Source organism: Lissotriton helveticus, chromosome 4_1 (genome assembly GCF_964261635.1).
Source record: "Lissotriton helveticus chromosome 4_1, aLisHel1.1, whole genome shotgun sequence".
NCBI classification, from domain to species: Eukaryota; Metazoa; Chordata; class Amphibia; order Caudata; family Salamandridae; genus Lissotriton; species Lissotriton helveticus.
This window is the reverse complement of record NC_136063.1, coordinates 1,547,543,470-1,547,568,975: the sequence shown is the minus strand read 5'-3', so window position 1 is coordinate 1,547,568,975 and position 25,506 is coordinate 1,547,543,470. Positions and strand designations below refer to the sequence as shown.

Here is a 25,506-nt window from a genome sequence, read left to right as displayed (position 1 = left end):
TTTCCAAGATTTGTACTCGTGTAAACATTTTTCAAGATATCTTAGTTTTCACCCAGAATGAAGAATGTCACTTAGAGATCATAGGTTAGTGCCTAGCTATGTAAAAGTGGTTTAGTGTTTAGTGCTAACAAATGTGCTGTGTTCAAAAGAATGTTGGGCCACTCTGGGCATTCTAACTTCAATGGGGGTATTGCGCCCATAGTCAATCTGGATGATATTATACAAACTTCCCTTCCACTCAATTCTAAGGACAAAATGTTATCACTTTCGGGACTATGTGATAACTATAGTAAACCTATTGTGAATTTTGCATGGATGGATTCTCTTAAAGTGTTATTATGAAAGTCAACCATTAGGATGGTCGGCAAATCAATAGCAAGCACTTGATGCTACGAAAAATGTAGTCGCTAACACTCACTTTAAAACCCTACACTCAAGGCAAAACTTCTCACAGTTTATGCAAGTGCTTTTGGTCTTGAAGCAATTTTTTCTCAATGTAATAATGACCGCAAATACAAGGTGGACTTTACTTCATCAACTTTGAATGTATCAAAGTGGAAATATCCTGCATATAGAAAGAGAACTGTCAGCATCGGAGTGGGCAGACATCCACTTCCTACATTACATTTCCAGCAGTACATTCATCCATTTGCACGTATCAAAACCCTATAGTCAAGATTTTGTCCTCTCGTAAACGATATTGTTTCACAGCATTCATTTCATTGCTAACATCTGACACACTCCAGATAGACGCCTTGGGAGATGTTGCTGCCAGTGGATGCTTACTGATCGCCACATAAATATGTCCCTTATATCCGTTCTATATGCACATCTACTTGGATGTAAAGCTTTTAAAGATAAAAGTCAACAAATTACAAAATACTCACTCTGAACCTCTAAACTGAATTATCCAAGAAAACAAAAAAATCGGCCTGGGTGACATTTAAATTACACCAGAGTAAATAAAAAAATTGTGGGAATTCCTGATTACATTTCTTTAACAAAATTTCAAAGTTTGCGTTACCTCCACTTGACAATGTTAGGCTATTCTGAGTAACATTTACAGCAAATGTTGCAATTTGCGGTAAAAATGTAGTGCATACAGACAGGAAAAACAGAACATGAGTGGCCGTTCGTGGTGCTGTTACAGTGCAAATAAATACCCAATCCTTGAAAAAACGGCACTATTAACACTTAAATTACCCCATACTACCTCTTATAATGACCCATACATAATCCTTAAAAACCCTTACTACCCCTCACCATTACCCATCCCTAAACTGGAAAAATACTTTTAAACACTACCAGCGAGCAACCATCCATCCTGAAATCATTGTGTTGTAAATGCAATGGATTGCAATGTACCTTGTTGTAATTTACTACTTGTAGTGGTAAATGAGTTATAGTTCTTGCGATGTAGTGGCACCGCCTTGTGCTGGATGTGTTGTCAAGGCAGGCTACTGAGTAGCAAATCACTTGATAATATGAAACTATTTTCTTCTGTGGTCCTCATTGGATTACATTAACCAGTTTACATCGGTTGGCTTGGCTTTCACATATGGAACATCTCAGTTATCAAGTAATACAAATAAACATTGCCTAAGCCACAAATGAAATTTCTTAGCAGTGTTCTATTAAGGTTGTGTTGGAACTTACTATTTTAAGGCATGACATTTTCTGTTATGGTTAAAAGTAAAAAATATTAATATGTCTAGTCACGCTTCGCATTTTTAACTGCAAAGGCAATTTTTCTGAAATATTTAAACACATTGGCACATTTTCCTTTAAACAAAATATAAATCCGTAATAAAGCACATGACAATACGGCAAACATGTTATTTCTTATTTTATTTTTATACTCACGTTACCTCATTGCATTCATCCACTAAAATAAAGAAGAGATCAAATCTTGACATAATTGGAGCAGACAGGTTGACATTGTGTTTTAATGACTTTGCCCGGTCATATCTTCCGCCAACGGGATTCGCAGCTGCCAATATGGATGTACGAGCATTCAGCGTAGCCTTAAAAGACAAAGTTGTACTTTAGCACCACAAGCTGAAATAAGGCAAATCATTAAACTGTCATTCCCATTGTTATCTTTTGTTTGAAAATACAACCTTTAGTTTAACACAGTTACACAACACAATATATGTATTGCACAATTTCATGCAACCATCCCATAATGTCGTAAGCTGTGCATTAAAATTTTTTTACATTTAGAATGAAAAATAAAGTCGAAATCCAAAGAAAATATTTTAAATTGCTAAGAATATGGTGATCTAAAGATGCAAATTAAAAAACAAAAGGAAGCTTGGAAATGTTCTAAACAGGAGAATAGAACTAGCAGTAACATATAGGAAAGTATAAACCATTATCAACTTAAACAGAAAAAGAACAATGAAATTTGAAACATTTCCAAAAAAAGTATAAGAAAAGAAAAACAAAAGTAGAAGCAAGAGTAGTTAGTTAAGGGAAACAAAATAAGTAATCGCTGGAACGATGCCTCTATGTTTGAAGAGAACACTGCAGTTTCACCTTAAATTGATGGATTAAAGGAATTAAAAACGGGGGCGTGGCTTGGACGCCGGCCAAGATGGCGGCGTAAACCGAGCGCTCCGTCATCAACCGGTTCCCGTCTCCTCACAAAGGGCACTCTACCGGCATATTTTCTCACCATGAGCACCGTCCCGCAAATCGGAACGTGAGCTGAGCCCGGCGCCCTCCTGTTTCTGTTTTTGCGGGCCCACGAAGGAACTAGTGAGGAGTTTCGTCTTGCGGCTGCTGCCGCCATTTTGCGCGCCGGCCGCCGACTCCAGCGGCGGCCGGCTCCTCTGCACATCTCTCCCTACAGGCGTTCCTCTGCTCATCTGGCAACCTCACCAGCACTACGCTTCTTGGTAAGCCTTCAGACTTTGAAACTGGCTTTATGAAAGCGCCCTCCTCCTCAAGCTTCGTCCGTACTACTCTATGAGGCATTTTTAGACTACTAAGCCTATATAACCTACTGCAGCAGCGCTTCACGACACTCATTTGCACCTCTACTGTGCTATTTCTTCCAATGCCTCCTCAGGAAGTCTTTCAGCTTCGGTGCAAGCTACGTTAAGGTCTCAACCTTACACCTTCAGTCACCACTTTCTGCGCAAGCTGTATGAAGTCTCATTTTCACGCTTCAGCCACCATTTTGTGCGTCAGTAGTGCTTTTCTACACAACGGCTGCTCAAAATGCGTGTCCTTCTCCTCATGCTCAGCTATACTCCTCTGCAATATTCCTCCCTCATGGTGATATTCTCCCGACTTTCTCTGAGGCGTCCTCTTTCTCACGCTCGGCTAGTGACATCTGAGAACTATTTAGGATCTACTGTGCCTCCTTTCAACCTCAACGGTCGTTGCTTTCATGAACTTTGCTATGCGCTACATTCCTGCAGCGTTGTTTCTCACTAATTGGCGCTTCTGTTCTTCCATGCAATGACACACTGTCAGGACTCTTCATTTCAACAATTGCCTTCAGTTCTGCGTTCTTGGCTGATTTTATCTCTGTGGATTATTTCTCACACGCAGTATAGCTACTATTCATCACAAGATTGATGTTGCAGAGTTCTCCTATCTTCCATTTGCTCCTTGGTTTTTGATTGCCTTTTATGGGGAAACTCCGTACTTTGAAGCTCACTCCTCTGCTGAAATTACCACCTGGATCTGATTCTGATTCTCCTACCCAAGAAATGGAGGAGGGCAAACCCTTGAGGTCTGATTCAGCCCATTCAGCCCATGGGGCTATTCCTAAAACTCAAATTGGAGGTAAGGCACAACCTTCCCTGACTTCATCCAAGCGTCTGAAGAAAGATCCGCCATCTCCTGGGAGTAACTCTTCTTCTTCTTCCATGGATCTCATTCTGGAAGAACGCCGCGCCTTCAAGCCCTTTATGGAAGCCACCACAAAAAACATGCAGGCCATGCAAGAGAAGTGGACATCTTTGGACTCACGTGTCACGACTTTGGAACAATCCTCAGATTCTTTACATTCTACTTTCTCCCGCATTCCTTCAATAGAGGCTGAAATTCTTCTCCTCAGGCGTCAAACTGAGGATTTGGAAAATAGAAATCGCAGGAACAACCTTCGCTTATACGGCCTTCCGGAATCTTCAGAAGGGTCCAATCCTACCATCTTTTTCCAATCTTTCCTTGCGAAAATACTGGACGCTCCGGCCTTATTCTCCATTAATATTCAGCGAGCACACCGTCTTGGCCCCAGGGTTGCTACCAAGCCTAGAGATGTTATCATGCTGTTCTTGCAGTATACTGATCTCCTGCAGGTCCTCTCAGCCGCCAAGCTCAAGAAGCAAATCATGTGGGAAGGTCACCGTCTCTATCTTTCGCAGGATGTCTCCAAGGCCACCGCAGATCGAAGGAAAAAGTTTTTGGACTTGAGACCTCAGTTAAGAGCTATTAATGCTAGATATGGTCTCCTACACCCTTGCCTCTTCAAGGTTACGTATAAAGACAAAACAACCACGTATGAAGATCCTGCGGCTCTGCAAGCCTTTCTTCGTCAGCTGAATCCGGATATCATGGATACCTCCAAACCTGGCTGAATAACCTTGTCGTCCATTGTCTGATATTTCTTCCTAACCTCGTCTGCTTAGGGTTCTACTTTTCTTCCTTGGTGTTGTTTTATTCTGTTTTAATTGCCGTTTTTTGTTGTTATGGCTGCTTTGTTCATTTATTCTACTGTTTTATATACTATTATCCTTAGTCCAGTTGTGTTTTCACTGATTTCCTACAGTATTCCCTAATGTATATCTCCTTCCTCTAGACACTTCCCTCGTCAGCCCATCTTGATGCTTCCTAATGTTTTCTGTCGTGCCCACTGGATTCCTACATAACACTGGTTGGTTGCTCGCTCTGGTTGTTGTCGTCTTTATCTCCCGCTACCACCATCCCCATTCCTGTCTGGGTTTTCCGTAAGTATGTCTTTCATTCGTTCGTTTCGAACTTGTACTGTCTCTATGTTCATTTCTGTCCCTATCCTCTTTCTCTTTTTCTTATTCTTGCATTCTCCTTTACCTTTTCACTGGACTCTTCTTCTCTTTTCTTTCCTTTTTTCTGATATCCATTACTTTCTCTATAACATTTGCGCTACTTCTTCTTCATACATCTACTCCTTCTCCTTTTCTCTCTTTTCCTTTTCTTTCTTATCCTTTTCATATTTCTTATTTTTTCTCCATTGTATTTTTTATGCATTACTGTGCATGTTGCACTCAGTTGTTTTTCTGAATTGTTCCGTTCCGTGTAACCACATGGAATGTTAAGGGATTAACAAATCCCATTAAAAGACAGAGGGTTCTCTCACACTTAGCTAGACTTAAAACTGACGTTGCTCTTCTTCAAGAGACTCACCTTGCTGAACCAGAAGCTTTGAAACTTAAACGTTGCTGGGTGGGTCATGTTTTTTGTTCTCCTACAGGTTCTCGAAAGAATGGTGTTCTTCTGTTACACAAAAAGTTAAATGTCTCCTCGATTACTTATGAATGTGATGTTGATGGCCGTTGGCTCATTGTTAATTTACTCATTGATAACATTCCCCTCACCCTCTTTAATGTGTATGCTCCTACTGGAATTGATAAATCCTTTTGGCCTGCTATCTCTTCCAAACTATCCTCCCTCCCTGGAGATTATATACTACTTGGAGGAGATTGCAACCAGGTTGTTGACCCCTTCCTTGATCGTCACTCGAAAGCTCCCTTTGTTCCCTTTAGAATGCACACACAGTTTGTAAACTCCCTTAAAAATAATGCTTTTGTAGATATTTGGAGACTATGCAATCCAGATGTTAGGGAGTACAGTTTCTTTTCCCCTCCTCATCAGTCCCAATCCCGCATCGACCACATTTTTCTTAGCAAATCCCTTTCCCAACATGCCATCCGCTCTGCAATTGGTTCTATCTTACTTTCTGACCATGCCCCAGTTTTTGTAGACCTTGACCTACTTCCATTCTCTCCTCATTCTGGCAGGTGACGATTTAACAATGCTTTACTTTTGGACCCTTCCTTTTGTACAGAATTCACTTCTTTTGCCAAAGAATTTTTTCTTTTAAACCAATCCCCTGACTCCTCTTTTATTATGGTTTGGGATTCATTTAAAGCAGCCTCTAGAGGTTTTATTATTAATTTTGTGTCTCGGCGAAAGAAACTTCGAGAGTCGGAGAAAATTTTGACTGACATTAAAGCTCTAGAACTTGCTTATTATGCTTCTAAATCCGACACCTCCCTTAAAGCTCTTATTGACGCTAAAATTTCTTTTAACAAATTTACAACAGATGCTGCATCTAACATTTTGCTAAAATGTAATTCTAGATATTATGGGGGTAGGAACAAGATGGGGAAACTTTTAGCCAATTATTTATAGATTCGTAAGCAACGTACAAAAATGCAATCTATCAAGACTTCATCCGGTGAATCCACATTTAAAGATAAGGATATTCTTTCTGAATTTGCCAAATTCTACGATTCTCTTTATACCCCGGAACAGGTTCCAACGTCTGATGATCTTCTTTCTTACTTTCAATCTCTTCCATCTCCCTCGGTTTCACATGTTGACTTTCACTCTTTGGAACAAGATATTTCACTCTCTGAAATCTCTCATGCTGTATCCAAACTTCGTCAAGGTAAATCTCCGGGCCCTGATGGGTTTACCATTGAATTTTACAGACATTTTGCTTCTCTTCTTCTTCCTAAACTCTTACTCTTATTTCAATCTTTCTCTGCTGCCGGCTCCTCTAGCGGTTCTTTTCAACAAGCCTTAATTTGCCTAATTCCAAAGGAGGATAAGGATCACTCTTTGTGCAAAAATGATAGGCCAATATCTTTAGTTAACACTGATTACAAAATTCTAGCAAAAATATTAGCTCTTCGTATGGATCCCCTTTTGCCTGATTTAATTGGTCCAGAACAATCCGGCTTTGTCAAAGGGCGTCTTTCCTCTGATAATTCTCGGGTATTTCTTAATATTCTTAGCAAATCTTCTTCCTTGACTCTTCCCTTTGCTGCTATTTCACTAGACGCGGAGAAGGCTTTTGATCGGATAGGGTGGGACTTCATGTTTCAGGCTTTACGTTGGATTGGTATTCCCCCTAAATTCATTTCCATTGTTTCTTTGCTTTACTCTAACCCTCAGGCTTCTATTTTTGTTAACGGGATGTCCTCGGACTATTTTTCGTTGCATAGAGGGGTTCGTCAAGGTTTCCCCTTGTCTCCTTTGCTTTTTGTTTTAGACCTAGAACCTTTCCTTACTAAAATACGCTTAGACGATACTATCTCTGGCTTCCCTTTTGGTTCCAACAGGTCAAACTTTCGGTTTACGCTGATGATATTCTTTTTTATTGTTCCGACCCTGCCATCTCCATTCCTTCTTTTCTTCATCAGGTCTCTTCCTTCTCTGCAGTTTCCGGATATTGCTTGAACGCTGACAAGTGTGAAATTTTACCTTTGAATCATCTATGTCAGAAGCATCTTTTTTCTTCTACAGGTTTTTCATGGCAACCATCTAAAATCAAATACCTAGGGGTTTGGTTTGCTCCTCTTCTATCTGATACTCTCAAATTAAACTTTGACTATATCTACAAGAAGATGGACACAGCTATTACCCGCTGGCATCCGCTCTTTTTGTCCTGGTGGGGTCGCCTCAATTCTATTAAAATGATGCTTTCCCCCTTACTTCTCTATACTATTTCCATGCTTCCTTTACACATCCCTCTCTCTTTCTTCAAAAAGATTGACTCTTTACTACTCAAGTTCCTCTGGAACGGTAGGCGTCCTCGAATAGCTCTTGCTTCTTTACGTAAAGACAAAAATCACTCTGGAGTACGTTTTCCAGATTTCAAACAGTATCATCGTGCTTTTTCCTTTAAGCAATCGATTCGTTGGTTTTCATCTATTCTACCTCATTATCCTCCTGTATGGCTAAACATGGAATCTTTTTTCATTTCTCCCTTCACTTTCCGCGAATTCTTATCCTTTACTTCTTCTCTAACCCATTTTCGTTCACCTATTCTTTCACATTCTCGTACCCTTCTCTCTCCTTACTTAACTTCATCTTATCCGGCACTCATCTCCATACACGAGCAGCCAATTTGGAATAACAAACTTCTAAAAATCCGTAATCGTACCATTTTTTGGAAAACTTGGCATTCTCGAGGAATTTGTTGGATTACTCAACTTCTTTCTCAGGGCACACCTCTCCCTTTCAAGGATCTTCAATCTCTTTTCTCTCTACCTGCTTCTGCCCGTTCGCAATACAATTCTCTTTCTCCAGTCTTGATTTCCTATCTTCACTGTCTTCTACCCACCAATGAGATTCCTATAGACCGTAGATCCACCTCCCTTTTGTTGGAAACTTCTCCTTCTGCATCCGCTCTATATAATTCATTCCGTCTCATCACTAATAGATTGAAGTCTCGTGTTCAACTTGCGTGGGAGTTGGATTTTTCTCAGGATTGGCCTGTACTTCTCTGGGATAAACTTTGGACTAAACTTCATAAGACCTCTAGAGCTGCTAACACCACCCAAACTTTGTTTTTCATTTATCACAGAACTTTATTTACATCACTTGCCATGTCCCGCTTTTCACCAAACACTCCCTCTACATGTTGGTCCTGTCCCTGCCTTTCTGCCGATCTTAAACATATGTTGTTTGAATGCCCCCCTACTTCTCAGTTTTGGCAGATGGTTTGGCGGCATATACAAAAGATTTTCCATTTTCAGGTCCCTTTTTCACCATCTCTAGTATTTCTTGGTTCCCTCTCATCAGATCTCCCTCATTCTCCCAAACATTATCCTTTACTTGACCTTTTCATTGCTGTTGCCTTTCATTTTATTACCTCAAACTGGAAACAAGCTACTAGTATTTCTTATCAGTCTTGGTGGAATGCAATCTGTTTTAACCATCGTTTAGACACCATCTCCCTAGCTATCAAACTAGATCTGATTTGGCTCCCCTTAACATATCTCTCTTCTTCTGCCCCAGTTCATTCCGATCCTGATATAGTTGAAGTTCGCAAACCTCCGTGCTTTTCTTATTCTTGTTTTTACCTTTTTCTTTACTTATTATGATTATTATATCTCATTATCCTGTGTTTTACCTACTGCATTAGTACTCTTACGATGTGTTCATATTTTTTCATGCCTGTAATGCTTACTTTTTATACAATATGTATTTTTTTTATTATATTGCTTCTTTCATCCTTTTATTGTAACTCTTCTCCCCCCCTCCCCCTCCCGCCTTCCCTTATTTTATCTTTTTTTTCTCAATAAATCAAACTTTAAAAAAAAAGGAATTAAAAACCAACTACAGTAACGTGTATGGTTGTTAAAAGAAATAACTAATTAAGACATTCAGTTAAAAACTACCCAGCCCCAGAGGACCAATGCATTTTAGACATCCTCGGGCCCTATAGCAAATCAGCTATATAAATCATTATTTTGCGAGACCTTAATCAGCTCGATTAAGAATTCAACCTGGACTTGGAAAACCAATACATTATCTTGCATGAACATCCTGTGGCTATGCCCAGTGAGTGGAGTCAACTGGAGTCCTACAAGGATGCTAGCCAGACATCAGGAGCAACAAATGTGTCCAGTGGCAGTACACCAGAATACGCATGTTCAGTTACTACAAATGTGTCCAGTGGCAGTACACCAGGATACGCATGTTCAGTTACTAAATGGTCCAAAACCAGCCATCATTTTAAGTCCAGAAGGTCTGGCGCTAAAGATACCCATAGGTTACAGGGTAATGGCTACAGCCACAAGAAACTGCAAGGACAGAGCTGGATACAATGTAGCCTTTGGGGGTCGAGACCAGCACTTCAAAGTAGTCTGCAAAGAACTGTAATAAAAAGATGCAGTCAATGGTTTTAAACACCAGGTAGTATACCTGTCAGTCTTATTGTGGTCTTCCACAAACATTTTGCCTTTCCTCCTCCTTTGTGCTCAACCTTTTTGTTGGCGTTAAGACTCTGGGCACTTCACCACTGCTAACCAGCGCTAAAGCGCTTGTGCTCTCACCCCTAAAACATGTATAAATTGGCTATATATAATGGGCACATTTAATTTACTTTTAAGACACTTGTAGGGGGTATACCATAAACCCAGAGCCTGCAAATTAAATGCTAATAGTGGGCCTGTAGCACCTATTGTTCCACTCACTTAGGTAGCACTGTAGAGCATTTCCAAGGTCTGCCATCACAGCCTTAATGCAGTTTTACACTTCTATGTTGACTTTGCATGTAAACCCACTTGAATAGAGGCAGAGCCGATCACAGCCCCCTTTTACACCCAAATAGCTTGTGCTCTGCCTTCACAAAGGGCATAACGACCCTGCATTGTTACTGCACTTATCTTTGAGGTAGAGGAGGCAGGAAATTCCATGCACATTAAACCCACTGTCTCAAAGCCGGAAAAAGAACAATGAAATTTGAAACATTTCCAAAAAAAGTATAAGAAAAGAAAAACAAAAGTAGAAGCAAGAGTAGTTAGTTAAGGGAAACAAAATAAGTAATCGCTGGAACGATGCCTCTTTGTTTGAAGAGAACACTCCAGTTTCACCTTAAATTGATGGATTAAAGGAGTTAAAAACCAACTACAGTAACGTGTATGGTTGTTAAAAGAAATAACTAATTAAGACATTCAGTTAAAAACTACCCAGCCCCAGAGGACCAAATCCAAGCATATATGTTTTCATTAAAATGTGCGAATTGTAAGTACTTAATTTCCTTATCCGTAATTTAGAATAACATTTTTCATGCCCCAATACTTGAATGCCATCCACACTGATTCTACAGTCATTAATAATGCATTTTAGACATCCTCGGGCCCTATAGCAAATCAGCTATATAAATCCTTATTTTGTGAGACCTTAATCAGCTCGATTAAGAATTCAACCTGGACTTGGAAAACCAATACATTATCTTGCATGAACATCCCGTGGCTGTGCCCAGTGAGTGGACTTAGTCAACTGGAGTCCTACAAGGATGCTAGCTAGACATCAGGAGCAACAAATGTGTCCAGTGGCAGTACACCAGAATACGCATTTTCAGTTACTAAATGGTCCAAAACCAGCCATCATTTTAAGTCCAGAAGGTCTGGCGCTAAAGATACCCATAGGTTACAGGGTAATGGCTACAGCCACAAGAAACTGCAAGGACAGAGCTGGATACAATGTAGCCTTTGAGGGTCGAGACCAGCACTTCAAAGTAGTCTGCAAAGACCTAATAAAAAGATGCAGTCAATGGTTTTAAACACCAGGTAGTATACCTGTCAGTCTTATTGTGGTCTTCCTCCAAACATTTTGCCTTTCCTCCTCCTTTGTGCTCAACCTTTTTGTTGTCGTTAGGACTCTGGGCACTTCACCACTGCTAACCAGCGCTAAAGCGCTTGTGCTCTCACCCCTAAAACTTGTACAAACTGGCTATATATAATGGGCACATTTAATTTACTTTTAAGACACTTGTAGGGGGTATACCATAAACCCAGAGCTCGAAAATTAAATGCTAATAGTGGGCCTGTAGCACCTATTGTTCCACTCACTTAGGTAGCACTATAGAGCATCTCCAAGGTCTGCCATCACAGCCTTAATGCAGTTTTACACTTCTATGTTGACTTGGCATGTAAACCCCCTTGCCAAGCCTTAAAATCCCCTTCAATTGCATATACTTCACCCCTAAGCTATTCACTAGCTAGCCTATAGGGCAGGGTATTGTGTTAGTAAAAGACTGGACATGTACGTTTTACATGCCCTGGTAGTGAAACACCCCTAAATTTGTTTTTTACTACTGTGAAGCTGCCGCCTCCCATAGGATAACATTGGATAACTTGGGGGTATTCCTTACTACATTTAATAAGCTGTAATTCCCAAGTGGGAGCTGGGTGGTTATGTCATGTTTGGTGTGTTTGAAATTGTAATAATGATAGTGTCAAATGTTTTATTGCAATTTTGAAAATTTCACTTTTAGAAAGTTGCCATTTTCTGGTCCTTGGCTGTTTTAAGCCTGTAACCTTTCTTGGGTCACATGACTGGGTGTAGCTGACAGACTTCTGAATTCCTCCCAGCCACAATAGAGGCATTAGGTGTACCTGAGTAGGTCGTCTGCTGACGGGATGGAGGCAGAGCCGATCACAGCCCCCTTTTACACCCAAATAGCTTGTGCTCTGCCTTCACAAAGGGCATAACGACCCTGCATTGTTACTGCACTTATCTTTGAGGTAGAGGAAGCAGGAAATTCCATGCACATTAAACCCACTGTCTCAAAGCTTCTTCCGTCCTCCAGAACCAGGGCACCAGGGTACAAAAGGAGTACCTTAGAATCCCTCTCTTCAGTACACTTCTGGACCTGTGGATCCTCTGCCAGGAAGAAGGACTGCTATGCTGCTTCAAGGACTGCTTCTCTGCTGGACTGCTTCTCTAAGAAACTGTGGCCCTCTTTCCTGGGGGGAAAAAGAACTGGACCTGGAACTGCATCTTCACCACAGAGTGACTCCAAGCGCTAGTCTGCTGGCTTTCTATTCTGAGCCAGCCTCTGGGACATAAAAGGCTCTCAACCAGCTCCTGGACACAGCTGAAGCAAGTTTCTGACCACCACCCACCACCCACCCCCTCCACCACCCACCCCCTCCACCCCCCACCCCCTCAACCCCCCCCCCCCCCCTTGTGGTGCTTCTCAGGTGCTGGATCCTTAGTGTGGCTCTTGAAATCAAGCTTTTGGGCTCCTTGAAACTGGACCCATTCGTACCAGCATCGCTCACACCGAATTGGAGCGTGAGCTGCCACCAGCCCTCCACTGCACACAGCAAGCATTTATCACCCATGGAGGACCACCAACATGAAGCACCAGCCCATCCATCAGCAATGCTTGGCCTGCTCTTCGCACCACGTTTACTGCCGCTATCAACACTCTCCTTGACACCTGCACTCTCTCCAACACGAACAGGACTCTTGCAACAAACCTTGAGAAGGTAAAACCTCAGCATCTCGAATTTGGCACTGCATCCGACCCACGCTCCATTGTGGTCGGCCTCAACTTTGGACCTTGACCTGGTCCAGCACACCTAGATAGCTGCAGTTGCTGCTTTGTTTTTATGTGCTAATTTGCAGTTTAATCTTTAAAAATTCATAACTGCGTTTCTATTGATTGGATTTTTGACATTTTGGTCTTGTTTTATTGATTACATTTAACACTTTTTTCAAGTTTGATGCGTGATCCTTTTTGTGTGGGGTTTTCACTTCATTACTGTGTGAAGTGTTGCACAAATACTTTTCCACATCACCTCCAAGTTAAGTCTGACTGCTCTGTGCCAACATACCAGGAGATGAGCAAAGGTTACTTTGGAGCTTGCTTGGCTTTGCTCCGACTAGGATTGTTGTTGCTGCTCGACCAAGGTGCACACCCCAGTCACCCAGTAACCTAATTGCTAATAGCAGGTAATTGGTGAATGCACAGGACAGGGGTGTGGCTTCAGGAATCCTCATAAAATCTAGTGGCAACTCAACTACAAAGTTCACTGGCTCCCCAGCTACACAGCGAAGGTGAATGCTGAAGTTCAGAAGGTGCCAATGCTTCCCAGAGATACTTGGTGATGCAGTTGATGGTGTTCATGAAGTCTTATTGCTAGCTGGAGGGAAAGGTTGTGTCCCACAAAAGGCATAGATCTACCCACCCTCCACCCCCCCCCAAATAGAATGTGGCTCCCCTACATTCTCTGAACTCTCAGTGACATACAGGCACATCTCTGGACTGAGTCCAAACACAGATTTTTCCTTGTTCAGGATGAGCATAGCAATGTTCCCTCTGGAGTCTGTTACAGGCTTATACTTAGCCCGAAAGTAATATTGTCCCAAGATAAGTAATACACAAATTCATTCTTCTATTCTACACTGATTTGTAGCTCTACCTTCAATGTAAAGACAATCCGGAGAAAAATATACTAGTCTGGAAAGCCAGTACTTCTGGTCAGTGCTAAACATTGGGGTTATTTGCAATCTTTACATCTGGGGGACCTCAGTCAGAGTGGGTAATGACACTTGTGTGATTAAGATGCAGAGGAGATGTTCAGCTGGAGCTATTTCTATGAGACAGCAATAGGAAAATTCACAGCAGTGTGCATGTAAAAATGAACTGTTTTCCTCAGTCTAATTATGGTGCCATCACGGTCAGTCTCTCATAGCCTAATTGGATAGATTAGAAACCGGAGTACATTCATTGGGGTTGCAGGATGGTTGAGCTCACCGAGATGAAGCATGCAGAGCAGGACCGCACAGTTCTCCACAGAATTATATGAGGCTCTCCATCCTAACAGTGACTGACCAAGTTATTCTTGATAAGGAGTGTCTCAGTCACTTGATCCTCGCCTCTAGGCTTCAAATCTCCATACTGCCCTCTTTCTCTCCAAACTAGTGTTAAGACGGCTATCTAGTAACTAGTTGCCTTGATGATCACAGTTTGGTCCCCTGCATTTTCACCAGCATCTGATCTGGGTGCTCTATGTGGTCTTTCTATAAAATTCTTAACACCACAATGTCAGTCAGATATGCTACAAATGTCTTAAGACCAGACATGTTGAGGATGATGTGCCGCCAAGATGGAAGGAGCATTATTTAACCTGAAAGGTATACTTTGACCTGTAAGCGGGCTACAATGGTGGAGAATACAGTCTTTGCCTTGGCACCAGGTGTCATGATGTCCAAGTAGCCCCTGGTCAGATGAAAAGTACTGCAGCCAAGTTGCTACCAGTGTGGGTCATAGGAAGGGAATTTGTCCTTATAGTGTTCAAGATTTGGTAATCCATGCAGAAGTGCAGGTCCATTAACACTTGCTTGAGTGCCAGTATCACAGGTCTAACCCTTTAAGGTTAGGACACTCCAAACACAAAAGGACACTTCAATACTCATTAACAAGTGACTGGCAAATCTGTGCAGTTACTCTATACAAGAAAAAATTACCTTAATACACATAAGAAAATTAAATTAAACATTGCATGATGAACAAAGAAATATTGGAATGATCTACTCCTTAGCCAGTGATGTGAATTCAAACACTATAATAGAGTTAACATGCAATGTGCACATAGTTTTACATGGACCAGTGAGCTAGTTGTTCAAAGGAGATGACCTTGTGAGCATGCTTGTGGCTTACAAACCTCAGAGTTAAATTGCTGTGTTAAACAAATTTGTAGAGTACTCTCAACTAAGAGGGTATCCTGGTGTGAGTTTAGGCACACTTAGTGAGACTCCTCAAAATCCAGGTCTTCAGATCCTTGTGAAATTCAAGTAGTGAGGAGAAAGCTCCTATGTTTAGAGGCTAGTAGTCACATGCTTTAGGAGTGATGTAGGAGAAGGCTTGACTGCCAGATCTGGTTTTCCATATGTGTGGGATTTGCACAAGTAGGAGTGCAGACGCACAGAGGTATCTGGAAGGTTTGTGAAAGCAGATGAGATTGAGGCATGCTGGGCCAGTGTTACATAGTGATTCAAAAGCGGAGGGGAGGAGTTTGAGTTGTGCTCGTTTGTGAATGGGGAGCCAGTGGAGTACGAAATGGGAGGCTGGGAGCGATTCTAGCCACAAGTTCTGAATGGTCTGATGCCTTTGAGTTTTTTGTTGATCCTTGCATAAAGGCAGTTCCTCTAGTCCAGCTTGCATGTGACTAGGGCATGTGTAACTGTTTCCCAGGTCCTGATTGAAAGCATTTTGAAAATCTTCCTCAGCACCTTCATTGTATTGAAGCATGAGGTAGTGACTGCATTGACTTGGGCAGTCATTTCAGTTTGCTACCAAAGATCCAGAAGTTATTGGCATGGGTGGTGGGGGTGAATTTCGGTCATAGCTCTGTTGACCACCAGCTGGCGTACCACAGTAATGTGCCCTCTGGAACATCAGGATTTTGGTCTCATGAGTGTACAGCTTTAGACAGTTGGCCTTCATTTAGTGGGCAATTTCAGTCATGCAGGTATTGAACTTGATCTTGGTACTGGAGCACTTTCTGGGAGGGAGAGAATGAGTCGTGTGTCAGCATAGGAAGATGTGGATATCATGAGTGCGAATGATGCTGGCTAGAGAGATCATGCATGCGAAGATGGTCGGGCTCAGAGGATCCTTGTGGAACTCCACAGATGTTGCAAGTGTCCAAGGAGAATGGTACCAGGCTGACTTAATGGATCTTTCCAGTCAGGAAGGAACAGATCATTACAGTGCTTGCCCCCCACATTCTGATGTAATCTAGGAATTTGGTAAGGATGGTGTGGGCGAATGGGTCAAATGGTGCAAAGAGGTCAAGGAGGATTGGGGACATTGTATCTCCTCTGTCCAGTCATATGGAATTCATCTGACAGCCTTGAGGGCAGTTTTCCATGCTGTGGTTGGGTCTGAAACCAGACTGAGTGGTGTCAAGTAATTGGTGGTCGTTGAGGTATTTGGTGAAATGGGTTGATTTTCTCTAAGACCATGGCCAGGAATGGTAGAAGGGAGTTGTTTGTCTGTAGGTTGTGACCATTAAAGGGTTCACAGAAGGTTTATTCAGCAATGAGAGAACAGCTGCATGTTTCGAAGCATCTGGGAAGTTACAGAAGAAGTGAATCCAGTCAGAATGGGTGTGAGCATGGCGATGATGGGCTGTAATCCTCTGTAGTAGGCATGATGGGGAAATGAGTCCTATAGGGTGCCTAAGTAAATGGACTTTGATGTGGCAGCAGTTTCTTCTGTGGCTATGAGCCAAGTGGTTAGCATTGGATCATTTGATAAGATCAGGAGGTTTTTGTCGAAGTCTGTCTGATTCCGTTGCAGGTTGAATTTGCTGTAAATGTTGGTCATTTAGTTGCTGAAAAATTGAGCGATTGTTGCAGAGGTCTTGCAACGGGGGATAGAGTTGGAGGCTGGCAATGGTGAGGTGAATTCTTTCACAAAGGCAAAGATTTATTTGCTTCTGTTGGTGCTGGCATCTATGCGGACTGCAGGGGTGCCTTTGGTGGTCCAGATTATTTGGTGGTAGCGTCTTAGAGTGGAATTGAACATGCTGCTGCCTGCATTGTCCTGGATCCTTCATTTGTGCTCCAATTGTTTATGTACCAAATGTCCTGGGGGTTGGATCTTGTTTTGGTTTATTTGAGGGGGTGCTATGGAGTCCAGACAATCCCAAGATTAGGAAAACCGCAATAGCTCACAGCTCAGTATTGTTAAATCCACAATTCATAATAACAGGGTCTCTTTTTACCATAGGAAAAATATATATCTTAATTTACAATGCTGTGGTTTTGGTTTCAGATGTTGCTCCTAGAATGTTAGTGGGTATTAATACACCTGCCATAGAACAGAGAAATCCTCCCACCTCCCAGACCAAAAAGGCCACCAATGTTTGGAAAGCCACGCGGTAAAACCTTTATTAGCATGAATGACACCCAGAGGTCAAAAACAAGGCACATTCAACTGGAGTCCTAATAATCTACTGTCTAGCTGTCAGTGGGAACACATGGTACTGAGGACCGTGCAACAAAATATCTGCTGGTTCTAGATGACCAAATGCACTATATGTTGAGAACCACCAGTCATAACAGTCACATTCAGTTTCAAAGATGCAGACTGATCAGGGGGTACTGGCTATGGCTCCCATTAAGCAGCCAGCATTGATCTGGCAACAACTTAACTTATGATTCAGGAAACACTTGGGTTTGAAAGACGCAGTCAATAACCTTGGCTCAGGGAGAACTCCTCCAGAGACCTAATTTGGGGATTTAGTCATCGTGGGGTCTCAGTCTTCAGTAGCAGAAAGATGGCTCTTTCTATGGACCCTAGATGATGGCTCTAAAATGTAAGCATTGAGATGGAGGGGGGCATTGTGCACCCCTTGTCCCCCCAAAGTCTGTGCAGTCCCATGATGTCTATCACAATTCCTCTTAATGCAGCTTGTCTTTGGACCTCACTGCAGGTTTAAACACTCCCACCCCCCTTTAGGTCACACTCTCCAAAGTCTACAAGCTATCATTACACATGCCTTTGTAGGCAGTACTTCGAGATTAGGACACAGTCTTATCACATGCCTAGAAGGATGGTAAACTCAAAGATTGCTACCCATGTATCTCAGACTTTTTGCTTCACTTGGGTGGACTTCACCTTAGATAATAACAATCCCCAGCACACGATTAAAATGAAACCGGAAATGACAGCAGTAGCAATTGTAAGTCAAATCAAATATACAACAGAAATCACAATAGGTTCCTTGTTTCTTTATTTCTCTTCATCTGGTTCTTTTTTTTTTTAAAATAAACTTTGGACAAGGTCTTGGTCAGCCAACATGTGTTTTGTTGCAACAGTGGGAATACAACCCGTGACTTTTTCAAATCTCTAATGTCTCTTGTTTTAAACCATTTCATGTGTGGTGATAATTGCAACCCACAAAATCCTCCAGCATGGGCAAAAAGTATTAGGGTAACTCAATCTCTTCATATATTGATCACCGAATATTAAGGGGAGTCATCTTATTCATTCCTTAAGAATTCCCATACTCCAATTGCCAGTACCTCAAGTGACTTCACCTTAGATATTGAGAAAATCCAGGTACTGGCCCTGTAACTCAGTATTTACGGTCAAGTCTGAACATTGAGGACATTTGCTACTTGAACCTTTGGGCCTTCTTCAATCCTAGAGGGACATGACACTGTATGATTAAGTGATGGAGGATCATGTTCAGCTGAGATTTCTTCTGGGGTGGGTCAAACTGGTTTAGGTAGAAGGTAAATATGTTCCAGAGATAAAGCAGTTCTCTCAGAGATGCAGACAAGAAGGGTGGGAGGGGCTAGAGGCACTGACCGAACTCTGGCAGCTACTTCAAAGGGGCGGAGAGCTGTCCTTTACTTACATTAACTATATTACTGTATAATAGGAAAGGAATATAAATGTAGGAGCTCCCATTTCAGCAGAGAACTGAGTAGCGTGTGCATAAACCATGAGAATTTAGAAAGCCAGACAAGTGGACTCAAATGTTCTTTACCAAAGACTCAGCTGGACATGCAGATAGACCTCACATAAGAACAAATGCTGCACAAGCCTCTGCAGTCGCTCTTCCACATGTGCCGTAATTTAAAGAGGTAAGGGACTAGACAGCATTGACTGAAGGAACTATGTTGGAAGGAGTGTTTTAGAAAGCCTATTTCTGGTTCCTTTTATTGAACTGTACTTCTTGATGCGTTTGTTAAACCTCTGGGTGTCTAGTGACTCATTTAGTCAGGGCCTTCAAGCGATGGTACTATATACTTCTAGCTGTGTTTATGTACATGTGTTTTTCTCGGTTTGTGGTGTGCAGTTACACAACCACCAATCACACAGACCGGACTGTTGTCTCTAAGAGATTGGGGGTGGAGGCACTGTTGTCTCCCTTTTTTGTTAAGCAGCGAAACCCTTTGATTTTTGTATAAGCAGACTGTGATGGTGACAGAATGGTAAATCGCTAATAAACTGCCACTGCCAGCATCACAAATAACAAAATACATTGAAACACCTTGCTAAAAACCACAAAGCAACATGCAAGAGAACAAACAACTGAAAGATTTTCAACATGTTCCCACTCACTACACAAAAACAGCAGCATGATCCACAACACTCCACAAGGTACAGACTGCAAAACATACAAATATGTCCTACACAATGTAAATAAGCCACCTGCAGCATGTCACCTTTCAATCCACAAAATATGTTCTACAAAAAACATTTTGATCCGTCACTGAAAATCAATCAATATAGAAACAAGTCACTCTGGGAATATATTAAATGCAAATTTTTGAAACCCAGGATCATGAATCTTGACTACACTGCTTTTGATAAGCGTGGCTACCTATGAATCCCTTGTAACACAAACATCCCTTCCTCGGTTATCAGTCAACCATCTCTTAAAACTGGATGTGCTACTTTTTCTGAAATCTGCAGCCAGGAGAGCTGGTTTAAGGTGGCTTCCTTTTTCCAAGTGCCTCTCTAGACTGTTTTGCAGACACGGCCTTTGGATAGGGTCATGCTTCTCACAGCAGTGTTGTCTTCAGCCTAGAGCACCCACAAAAGTGGCTTAAAATGTTGTGAACTACCTGCACCTGGCAATGAACAGCCACAAAGACCGTGACCAGAAAAGAGACAAACGACTGGTCTCACCTAAAATCGTCTTCTCTCTGACCAGAGAATGTAGCCTCCTTCACCACCACCTACCATTTGACAGTGCTACAGAAAGAATTAACAGCACCTCACAGACAAAGTACCAAAGTGAATTTCTATAGGAGCCTGGTCTACTGTGTCCACACTATTGTCTTGAGTGTAATGTTGTACGTAAGCACCAACACACTCTATACTGTTCATTGTCCTGGCCACACCGGGACCCTTTCATTGCAAACAAAACCCCACTCCCAATTACGTAATTAAGACCCCACCCAATATTACATTCAGGTGAGACACAGCTCTCCCCTTTGGGTGCCAGATACACACAGGTAAGCACGGAGGCCACATCACATTCCTCCTCAATTTCAACAAAAGTGAAATTACAAACAAATTCATATCAACATGTTACATAATCCTTCAACCGTGTGGATCGAGCAGGACATGGTCGTAACTGATATCTCCCCACACCCCTTCACTGGGACTCAAATTCAGGTATCAATCTGACATCAGATGAAGGCCTGATAACGTACCTGGACTCTACACCTGATGACTGAAAAGGAGGAGATGCAATGCTTTGGCTGGGCGCCACGTCAACTGACAGCGGAACACAAACAGACTCCATGTCAGTAAAGCCATCATCTGAATCCCCAGAGTCCACATCAGATGGCACCACAGGTCCATACCCTTTACCAAAAACAGGAGCACGGTAAGATTTAAAGAAAGACACATTCCGAGAAAGAACCACCCCATTCCTCATAGCAGTAACCTTTGTCCCATGAACAGATTGCACAACCCAAGGCTCAGGCTCAAAAGGTAAACTGAATTTCCCTTTTCGGTGCCGATTCTTTACCATTACAATGTCACCAACAGACAATGTCCTGGGCTTAGCCCCATGCCTAAATGCTATATCATCGTTCTTCGCTTGCCGGTTGCGCTGCTCGCCAGCCACAACCGCATAGCCTGCAGGTACTGTCCCCATCAAAGGCACAAAGTCACCCATAGGACGATTCATGCATAGGGAGATCGGACTGACTTTCGTGGTGGAATGAGGATTCATCCGATATTCCTTTAGAAACAGAAAGATAGCACAATCCAAGTCCTGACGATCAGTGACAGAGATTCTAATAGCCTTGTTAAGGGGTACGCATAAAACGTTCTGCCTCTCCATTGGCCTGAGGCCACAAAGGGGTAATTTTACAATGGACAATGCCCCTACTTTGCAGATAAGTCGAAAACTCATGGCTAGAAAAAGGAGGTCTTATCAGTACGCAACTCAGAAATCAAACCATGTGTCGCCATGATTTTATCAAACAGCGGTACAGTGCGACATGCAGTGGTGGCGTCCATTTTTTCGACCTCAGGATATTTAGAAAATTTATCAATCACCACCAACATGCGTCTCCCATCAGGTAAACATCTAAAATCAGCACTTGCCCTTTCCCAAGGGAATGAGGGGATACCTTCTGTGATGATGGGAGCTGGAGCATCCCCACCCCCGGTTGCCTGACACAGCGCACAACCCAACACCGTATTCTCCACCAGAGCGTCCAATCCGGGAAACCATACCTTAGACCTCAAATGGGACTTGTTTTTCACAACCCATTGATGGACCAAATGAGCCAAATCCACTACCTGCTGTTAAAGACAGGCAGGAACCACCAGCAGTGGACCTCTCATAAGACACCCCTCTGGGGAAAAGGCCAATTCATCCCGCATCTGAAAGAGACGCCAAGGTAGATCTAGCATCCTCAGTACGGCTTTTGGTGGAACTCATGATCTCGTTCCACTTCCCAGTACCAACAGCAAACAGGCAGAGTTGAAGACACCCATCCTGAGCCATGGAATCCACAATCTCCTCCATGGAAATAGGGAGAGACCTGGAACGCTCCACCACCAGTCGCACATACTCCTCAACTTCCTCTGCATCATTTTCCTCAGCAACAGTAGCAGGACGAAAATGCAGGGAAAGGACATCACCAGGATTCAAAACCCCAGGACGAAAAACTACAGTAAAACAGTAATCCTGTAGTTGTAAAATCCACTTCTCAATGCGGGGAGGTGGTTTGGAAGATGAACCCATAAACAAAGGAATGAGGGGTTTATGGTCAGTATATACAACAAAAGGCTGGCCATACAAATATAAATGAAAATGACGGCATCCCCAATGTACTGCAATGGCCTCCTTCTCGATGTGAGAATACCAGTGTTCAGTGGCAGTCGAAGCACGACTAGCATACGCCACTGGGGCCAATTCACCATTCATCTGCCGCTGTGAAAGCACAGCACCCAGGCCACCTGAACTTGCATCAAAGAAAGCTCAGAGTGGAGCAATGGATTAAAGTACACCAAAGTAGTATCGGCGGATAGTGCCAGTTTGGTAGCTTGAAAGGTAGATTCCTGCTCGGGACCCCAGTCAACATTAGATTTAGTGAGTTCTCGTAAAGGAGCTGTTCAACCAGATAAACCACGAATGAAACGGCCGCAGTAGTTGACCATTCCCATAAAGCTCCTTATACCAGACACGTTAACAGGAGCAGAGGCAGTCTGGATGTCACACACCTTTAGAGTATCAGGAGATACACCATCTTGTGAAAAACGATACCCAAAGAACGAAACGTCTGTCTTCAAGAACTTGCATTTCTCCTTATGTAAAGTTAGTCCATGATCTAACAACCTCTGAAACACACCCTTAAGATGTCCATCCAAGGTAGGGGCATGGACTAGAATGTCATCGCTGACATTTATTACGCCATCCAGTCCAGACAACACCCCACGAATCGTATCCTGGAACACTTCCGCAGCGCTGGAAATACCAAAGCTCAAACGTTTATATAGTCGTAAACCTACATGCGTAGAAAATGTGGTGATCACTCTGGAAGCAGGGTCAAGCATCAACTGGTGGTAACCACCACGGAGATCCATCTTGGAAAACCACCTAGACATGCTTACTTCCAACACAATATCATCAATAGTAGGGGTGATGTGCCGCTCGCGCTTAATCGCCACGTTGGGCAAGCGCATGTCCACACAAATACGGGCAATTACAATGGATGACACCCAGGGAGTCGGGCCTTCCACTCTTTCGATGATATCAGCTTCCTCGAGCTTTTGCCAATTCAGCCTCCACCTTTGGCCGAAGAAGAAAAGCCACCCTTCTATGACGCAACGCCACTGGTTGGATGGACTCAATGTGCAGCTTAATCATCCTGTTTTTCAAACAGCCAATACCACTGAATAATGGTGAAAACTGAACCAGCAAGTCATCAACAGTCCATTGATGGATGGCCAATGCAAAAACAACCAATTGCAGTCGTTCGGCTGTCTGGCAACTCAGCAACATTCCTTGGCCACTCCTTGTAACATAAACCAGTGTTTTCACAACATGAGAACCATGTGAAATTTCAGCAGCAAAAACACCAGGGGTTCACGAGATCCAAAACCAAATACTTTAGTAGAAGTTCCATTTAACACAGGACTAGTTGGCAGTTCCATCATCATAGACTCAGCCATCACATTATTGGATGCCCCTGTATCGATTAGAGCAGGCACCGAATGCCCATTCACCAATACACAGCATTTGGCTAGACCTCTCCGCACAGTACCCCCAGGTTGCAAGGCATGTAGAACATGTACAGTCTCCTCATCGTCATCCATATCTCCCTCCGCCAACAATGGAGCAGCCAAGTACACCGGGGCGGATGATGAAGGAACAGAGCCTCGGGCAGGAGCAGAACGGCACACCTTTGCAAAGTGATTTACTTTATTGCAATTAGAGCACCGTTTCCCGACTGCAGGACAAGTCCCTTTATGAGGAAACAAACCCCCACAACAAGTCCGGGGTCGTTCTACTTTACCAAGTTGCAAGATCTTCTGTTTGACTGAAACAGCATTCACCGGCTCCGCCTTCACAGCATATTGAAGGGCAGCATCCATATGAGCCGCTCTAACCTTCAAAAGCTCCTTGGATCTGCCACGAGTCAACATGTCAGCCATGGGCATATTCGGCACCTGAAGTATTGCTTCACGAAGTTTACTAGAATGACAGCCTTGTATAAATTGGGCCATAATTTCGTCTGCAGTATCAGGCAAACGACAGGTACTGGCCAAAGTGTGTAGACTAGCAAAGAAAATGTCCACGGATTCATCAGGCAACTGCCTAGCCTGGCGTCATAGGAACCTTTCATAATCAGGGTTCGCTAGAGGCTCAAAATGGCCAGTCAGGGCTTGTTTCAAGGTGTCGTAGGTATGAGGAGTATCTTCCACCACTGACCGTCCCGAACGATGAATCGGCGCACCTCCAAGATGCAACAACATCGGACGCCTATGTTCCTCCACCAGATCAATGGCCTCAAAATAATTCTCCAAACGGTCCACCCACTCCCTCCCTCCAGCGAGCCGCCTGCGCAGACTGAGGACCATCCAACAGGAAGTGCTCGACTGGGGGTATGGTTGTCATAGTGATGTAAGAATATCACTGTACCAATGCCACGTAACAGGTCAACTGCAGAAATTCACAGAGGCCTCCCTTCAGCAGCCTGAACATCCACAGCAACCACAATTACCCCCAATGGCCTTAAGACAGTGCTCACTAAATTGCAAGACCAGTCCACTTCTGGCACTAATATTTACATGTCAGGGCCAAATGCCATTATCATCACCCTGTGATGCCGCAAAGTCTGCTCCAAATGTCCCTCAGAGCGCTCCTGCCACGAGACACTCAGTGACCACGCTCTTCCTCGCACCCAGAGCAAGCCCGCAGCTCCAGATTGACAGCAGCACTGAAGCTAGGACGAACAGCAAATGCGCTGATACTGCCGTGAGCCAGCTGGTCCGTCGTAGCACTCCACAGGACTCAGGCCACACCCCCAAACAGCCAGAGAGCCGGAGCGGGCAGGAAGCAAACAGGAACCGGACCGGGGAACCGCACCAAACACAGCAGCCCGTCCGGAAGGCACCGCAACAGTCCCGGGACCCAACAGCACGGCAAGATGACACGCCGGCACACAAACGCCCCCAGAGGAGCGCCTCAACTCCACAAAGACACCGGGACCAAGCGGGAGAACAGCCACAGGATCCCACCTTCGTCGCCAGAAATGTAATGTTGTAAGTAAGCACCAACACACACTCGATAGACTGTTCATTGTCCTGGCCACACCAGTACCCTTTTATTGTAAACAAAACCCCACCCCCAATTACGTAATTAAGACCCCACGCTATATTACATTCAGGTGAGACGCAGCTCACCCCTTTGAGTGCCAGATACACACAGGTAAGCATGGAGGCCACATCACATCGACCTTTTCCCTCCTGCATATCTCCTGATAAGTTTT

General features: G+C 43.3%; 1 protein-coding gene across 1 annotated transcript in view; it reads right to left on the bottom strand.

Moving 5' to 3' along the window:
* LOC144827590 (maternal DNA replication licensing factor mcm6-like) overlaps positions 1-25,506 on the bottom strand; it is a 520,545-nt gene that overhangs the window by 141,084 nt on the left and 353,955 nt on the right. The window contains exon 11 of the mRNA XM_078685842.1: positions 1,869-2,024. Coding sequence (XP_078541968.1) covers positions 1,869-2,024 — 156 coding nt within the window. The remainder of the gene's footprint in view (positions 1-1,868; positions 2,025-25,506) is intronic.